Source organism: Macrobrachium nipponense, chromosome 32, assembly GCF_015104395.2.
Source record: "Macrobrachium nipponense isolate FS-2020 chromosome 32, ASM1510439v2, whole genome shotgun sequence".
Classification (NCBI taxonomy): domain Eukaryota; kingdom Metazoa; phylum Arthropoda; class Malacostraca; order Decapoda; family Palaemonidae; genus Macrobrachium; species Macrobrachium nipponense.
In genome coordinates, this window is record NC_061094.1 from 30,964,625 (window position 1) to 30,972,028 (window position 7,404).

General features: G+C 35.6%; 1 protein-coding gene across 2 annotated transcripts in view; it reads left to right on the forward strand.

The window, feature by feature from the left end:
* The window catches only part of LOC135207311 (glutamyl aminopeptidase-like), a 76,876-nt gene extending 69,702 nt beyond the window's left edge, over nt 1–7,174 (forward strand). Inside the window, exons 16-19 of one of the 2 annotated variants that reach the window (XR_010312950.1) lie at nt 2,170–2,283; nt 3,965–4,073; nt 4,417–6,860; nt 6,894–7,174. Coding sequence is in view for 1 of the 2 variants with exons in the window: in XM_064238998.1 (XP_064095068.1) it covers nt 2,170–2,283; nt 3,965–4,073; nt 4,417–4,569 (376 nt within the window). In the remaining variant the exon portion in view is untranslated. Of the gene's footprint in view, nt 1–2,169; nt 2,284–3,964; nt 4,074–4,416 lie in introns of both variants that reach the window. The other variant, XM_064238998.1, reaches the window with a different exon arrangement.
* Nucleotides 7,175–7,404: the final 230 nt, after the last annotated feature.

Genomic DNA, 7,404 nt, shown 5'->3' on the forward strand with positions numbered 1-7,404 from the left:
AAATTTAAATCATGTCAGTAAGATATATACTACAATGAGAAAAAAAAACAATAAGTAAATGAAAAAAGAAAAATATAAGGTAAAATCAATTTTAATAGGGCGAGCTGAAAATATCAGTAAGATCAAATAATGATAGAAATAACAGGAACAAAGTATATAAGTACACAAACACACAATATATATATATATATATATGTGTGTGTGTGTGTGTGTAATATACATATGTAAAAAATATAATCAAATGTCTATTTAAAATATTTGCTTAATTGACTAGCACTATCATATCCCCTCCTATATTATGAGCATCGTGATACTAACTTCACTTTCATATATAGAGTATTGGTCAACTGAATGAAATATAAATTTCATACAGTATATATATATATATATATATATATATATATATATATATATATATATATATATATAGGAGAACAGGAAAATAAAACATATTTTATTAAAATTAAAATTATTGGTCAGACAACCTAACTTATCCATGCAATTATTTTTATTGATACTACGAGACTAGGTATATTCCAACTTATTAATTAGTTCTAATAATCCATTTTGGAAATTCATGACCAATTATTTATTTACAGACGGTTGACAATCGTCAGCAAAATCTCTACTATTCATGAAAATATTTGCAAATGTAGAAAACTGCGAGCATATGATAACTCCATAAGTCGTATTAAGTGATGTATTTGGTTTTTAAAAAGCAGGGAATCCTAGTATTTCAAAATTGACACCTCTTTTTATCGTGAACTTTAATTAGAATTTCATTACTGATAATTTTAACATCAATATCGAACTGGGATCGTGTTTGATAAGGTTCATTATTAGTTTAGAAACATCCAGTACTCTGGGATATAATGAATTATCATCAAACAATATATCTCTGCATTTAATGATAACAGATCATCAGCATAGTCATGTGTATTTTTATATTCAACTCTACCTTCTAAGGAAATATTGTGCAAGAACTTAAATTCATAAAAATGAAGATATAAATTGGCAATGTTACTAAAACACGGGCATAAATTTGCACGCATATAGATATATATATATATATATATATATATGTATGTATGCATGTATGTATGTATATACATATATATATATATGATATATATATATATATATATAATATATATATATAATATATATATATATATATATATATTATATATATATATATATATATGTGTGTGCGTGTGTGTGTGCATGTTAACGATCGACTTTGTGACACCAGGAAATACCAGACTGCATCGGTACACCCATCTTGAACATATCTTAGATGATGATGGCGAGGTGCTAGCGACCTTATTCCTACTGCTTTCAGTTCCATTCTCCTGAAACTTTAAGGCTTAAAGTAATGAATTACTGGCTTCACCTTCTACGTATTTTCAGTGACCTGCTCCGATCTACCTCTTCTGGTATTCATGTCTTGGCTCACGATCCAGCATTCCATATTTCATTTATTTTTCTCACAACCGTATACTGTTGCTTGCCTTAGTCTCAAATGACTTTTCCTTCAACCATCACCTCTGATCTTGTGTCAATTTTTATCCCAAATCTAGTCAAGTTAAGTGACCTCCGCTTACGTTCACCTAGTACTATAGTAGATTCACATCAACCGTGCATTTGATGTCTAGGCCAGTCCTTTACGACGCTCCTGATTGGCTGTTGATATGCCAATCACAGGGCTGGAAATTCTCAGTCTCTCTCGAGAGTTCACATGGGTAGGATCTATGTTCCACCTCTCCTGAGGGATACGTCTTTCAAAAGTTTCCCTCAGGAGAGGTGGAACATAGATCCTGCCTATGTGAACTCTCTCGAGAGACTGAGAGTTTCTAGCCCTGTGATTGGGTTTTCAACAGCCAATCAGGAGCGTCGTAAGGGACTGCCCTAGACATCGAATGCACTGTTGATGTGAATCTACTATAGCAAGAGAACGTGGTGGCACTAGGCTGGTCACCCAAACAACAGCAAAGACTTTACTGCCTATTTCTCAATTTCTTATGTATTTGATTCCTTCTGTGGAAAATGTTATTCAACCTTTCATTTCTGTCAACACTTTGGATGACAAGACCTTCTTCGTTTTTTATGTACCGTCCTTTCTTCGCAACACCGTGACACGTAATGGTCTGCTTTCTCTCTCCCTCACAGGTGGATGATGTTAGCCAAGAACGAGAGCATCGTGCGTGGCCAGGACTACTTCACCGTCCTCAACAACATCGCGTCTAATCCCTGGAGCACACACATCGTCTGGAGTTTTGTCAAGTAAGTTTTATTAAATAAACGGATAACAGTTTCATCTCATTGTCTGGAGGGGATGTCGGGCGTCTTTAGTACAAATTCGTCTATCTGAGTTTGTGGTTATGCGTTGTCCTTTATAGAGTTCGAAATTTAATAGGATTAAGATATGAAAGGCAGCTTCATAGCTTTAGGACGTTTAGGCCATCAACAACAAAAAGAAAAGGGATTCATGAAGGGAGCGTTGACCCAGTTACTAAACGAGCAGTTTACACACATCTTGAAACTGAAATCAAGACGGAAAGTCAGTAGAGTAAGCTGTCTGGAGAGTTCCGATCTCCGCGAAAAACTCTTTCTTTTAGCTCGACGTATTGCCTTCATTTCAGCTGCGTCAAGAACAGAAGTAAAGGGATGCTCTAAGGGCCACCATACACTGAACGACTGTCTGAACGATTGTCGTTATCGACAAATACACACACTATTCAGACAGTATGAACGATCTCCGCACCAATTTCAGTCTGAACAAAGATTATGTCTCGGGACATGCGCGATAGCATTATATCGGCAGACAAACTCATACATTGGACGACCTGTGTATGACAGACATAAGTCGAGGGCCAGCAACCTGGTCGTGACAGATTTCAGCCGAGATCGTTCAGACACACAACTCCGCCCACTTTTGCATCCAGACAAGCCCATACACAATGTTTTTACGAACGATACAGACAGTCGTTCAGCCAATCTTTCATACAATCGTTCTGTTTATGGGGCCCTTCACAGGAGGCCAATATTCCTACGAGGGACGAATAACCCATATCTAAAAAATTGATATAATTTAAAAATGCAGCTTTTCAGAATGCCAAACATCAATCTGAATTATATGATCTTCAAGAGACCCACTTTTTAAAGATTCGATGCTCCTATCTTAAAGAAAGATGATAGACGGGAGAAGAGACGGTTATGCGTCACAAATCAGAAATGGTAAATGAAGAAAGAGCACAGCTAATACTAAACACCAGAGGTCAATAAGATGCAGGTTGGGCGTCACTGACAAAGAGAGCGAGTCGCCACAACAAATGGAGGAAACGAAAAGATGTTGTATTGTCAACGATAACTGTTAATACTAAAGGGATTAGGTAACAGGTTTTCAGTGGAGTTTACGCAGGATAAATATAGCCTCTAACAGGAACTTTGAAAAAAACATAGTCTTTTGCCAGACCACTGAACCACCTTCAGGAGCAATAATAATTTTCGGTGGTTACACAGGAATGATCAAACATAAGTAAGTCAGGCAAGTTAGAATCCAAATATTTTGGAGATAGCTTTCATTATTACGTTCCAATGTCAGTGAGACGGGCAACTAAATGGCCTTTCTTAGCCAAAGCTATAAAACCAAAAAAAGGAAGAAAAAAAGAAAAGAAAAAAACAAACACCTTTCTGTTCAGGAACAAGTTCGTCCTTACAATGAGGTTCAACCATTCGAAGATAATGTGAAATGGCATGGGTATAGTATGGGTACGATGACTAATTGGTCCCCTGCCTAGAAAAGGTACACTTTTAACTGTAAAATTAAATGGGTTTACCCTACCATTAATGTTGATGGTTTTATTGTTTTGAATCAAAAGGCTGGAACGCTTATACTGGTGTATATATCTTATATATATCTGGTATATATCTTATTTTCTGCTTTCTATTTTCTGCTTTGCAGGGCGAATTGGCCTTACCTAGTTGACAGATTCAGTCTTAATAACCGGTATTTGGGGCGGATGGTCAAGTATGTATCGACGAGGTTCACATCGCATTACGAGTTAGATGAAGTAAGTGGTTGTCATTTTCCTTTTGAACTTGATATTGCAGTAGCTGATACTAACATCAGCTATGATGATTATCCCTATTTGTTCCTCTCTTTTTCTCACAAAAGGCTGATCTAATTTGTTATCCTCTTTCCTCATTTGTTTATATTTTCTTTCATTTTTATTGTAATCTTTCCAAGAACACGGCATTCGTCCAGTTAAATGAGTTAAAATCATACTTTACCAACTGTACTTAATAACAGTCTCATATATCAATATCTTGAGTGACCCGAGACTTCATATCGCTTTTATGAAGTCAAAAGCACGATTCCTTTATGGGAAAATAACTCATCTTCGGATCTTTCAGCTGGAGGAATTCTTCGCGAAATACCCGGAGGGCGGCTCGGGAGCGCGGGCCAGGAAGCAGGCCGTCGAGGAGATCCACAAGAACATCGCCTGGATCGAGAAATACGAGGACACTCTCTACTCATGGTTCCTGAGAAACGCTGGAAAACTGTAAAATGCTGTGCGTCACGGGTGCACTTATTCCAAAGCCATTTTAAGTCTTAGATGGTGACCTCCAAGCGTTTTCGGGGTCGTTATTTAAAACTAATATTTACCGTCTTGTGGTTATTTTTTTTTTTTTTATAGGTCATCCCCAATGGGCTTGTACTCAATTCGCCGCAAAGGTGGATACGTATACACCGGGTTTAAATCCGAAGGGGTCACTATCTAGGAAAGATCAGAAAAATTCATAGCATTTGATAAATCGTCGTAAATGCATTCGTTATGAATGTCTTCATTATGGAGTGAATTTATGAAATTAATCGGACGGTTGACATTAAGCATGGAACACTTACTTGGATTTGTTATTGCGAGTCCAGAAAAATGCAGTGAAAAGACTTCATTCACGAATAACACATGTGACCTGTAACTTCCATGTTCCTCTGCGAATAAAAGATTTTCCTTTGATTATTCTTCTTCAAACTACGTCTAATGATAGATCTGTAAACACAGGTATATTCATATCCATTTGCCATAGGGCAGCTATTCGCCTGTACATCTGGACTGTATGCCTCTCTTAGAATACTTCATTGTGATCTTTGTTATCTAATAGGTAAAATGTTTGCTACTGGATCGAATTATCTTACGAAGTCAGTACAAAAACCACCATATATATATATATATATATATATATATATATATATATATATAGTATATATATTATGTGTAAAATTAGTGACATACTATCAGATATGCATACACAATACTGTATGTGAAAACACACAAATATAATATATATATATATATATATAGTATATATATTATGTGTAAAATTAGTGACATACTATCAGATATGCATACACAATACTGTATGTGAAAACACATATATATATATATATATATATATATATATATATATATATATATATATATATATGTATGCATACTTTGAATATAGATGTATACATACGTAACACAACCACCACTATCACCCCCCGCCCCCCAAAAAAAATGCCGTTATCTAGCAAAAAACCAATATTAGTAAACCTTTATCGTATAAGAACAAGAGCCTCTGTTAGTGAAGTCTCGCAACTAATGGCTCCTGTGGATCGCAAGATGGTGCTTCGCATCTTGTCAGTAACTGAGAGATCTAATTCATGTATTTTATTTATAAGTAGGTATTACATTGCTGTGTGTAAACTGCAAATGGGTAGAGAGTCTTTAGTAAACTGAATGTGGGACATTTTTTTTCCTTCATATTTCTATTGTATAAAAAAAGAGAACAAAGTCAATTCCTCTAGGAGCCATGACAGAAAGACTTCTGATGCGTTTATATCTCCCAAAGAGAAACACTTTTGTACATTGCCCGTTGGACGTTTTGATTTGCAATGAACTTAAATAGATGCGTTGTCTTGACGCCTTTGCCGAGAGTAAGTGAGAAAAACGTCCCTAATCCTTGACCCTTTCCATTTTGTTTTTTACCGAACGAGTTGAAAGGCTGAAACTACTTTGCATTCCTGAGTAAATGTTTTATTTTATCATGAAAATATATTTTTATTCTTATATTCTCATGTGTGTGTGTTTCCTTTAGCTATGAAAAGACAGACATAATTTAGGTTGACTGGTTTTACTGTTATTTTATGTTTATTTCTGATCTGTGCATAACTACTCTCCGTTGCATTTAACTCGTAGTCTTAAATCTACTCGAATCTCCTTCAACTATAATTTAATAATGACAACCTAAGTATTTCCTATTCAACGTCTGTAACAAAAGAGCAATGTTGAGTCCCAAATCCCAAAAGCTTTGTAATTGAACTTTTTATCAACCTGATCGTTGCAGAGGACATGTAGTCAGTCCCCTTAAGTTTAGTCGAACATTCGTTGTGCCAAGATAAAGGATCAGTTAGAGATGACGAGATTTGAATTATGTGAATTTAATTGCTTTTTGGATAAGTTATTATTTACCCTTACTTAGTTATTGCATAACTTTCATAACATTCTTTTTATTTTGTACATAAGATGCCATTTGTCACTTAGAATGTTTCAGATACAAATGGATGATTTTCCATTAAATGTAGATCAGTGTACAGTTTGATTTTATCTGACTATAGGATGACTGCCGTGACACCTTGTTACCATTGAAATGGACTTCTGCTGTATCATTGTAAAATCTGAAATTAAGAAAAATATCGTACTTAATCATTTGTATACCTGATTAACAAAATAAATTGTACAAAAACTTAACCAGCTTACAGATGGCAATCGGAAACAAGGAATCCTGTGTTCTTTTCATTACTCTAAAGACAGGTGCTGTAGGGAACTGAAGATTGTCAAGGCCAGAGATTAGCACAACGTCTATTTATTTTTTCAGGATTCAGCAACAGATGCTATAAATTCTTTGGAAATTGCAAAGCTCGTATATTAAATTACGGATTTATTTCCGCTTTGTGAGTTGCAGTCAGATATATGTCAGGGCTTGTCTGTTCCTCAGTTTCGGGAATGAAGATCAAGATAAGTAACAAGACGAGTCAGAGGCGGTAGATAACTTAGTGTCTATCAAATTGTATGTCAATCGTTTTTGTATCAAAAATGACCAAGTGGAATAAAAATGTGTATACAAATGTGATGTTATTTCTTAAACACATATTGCACGGTTTGCATGGTGGCCTGTTAAAGGGTAAATGAAGTGAAACAGATTTTCCCTGCCAGCAACGTTACACTGTGTGGGTTTAGAATGACGTGGGAAACGATCCCTGGTGCTTGTTTGTTTGTTTGTATGGTGATTTTACGTTGCATGGAACCAGTGGTTATTCAGCAACGGGACCAACGGCTTTACGTGACTTCTGTCACC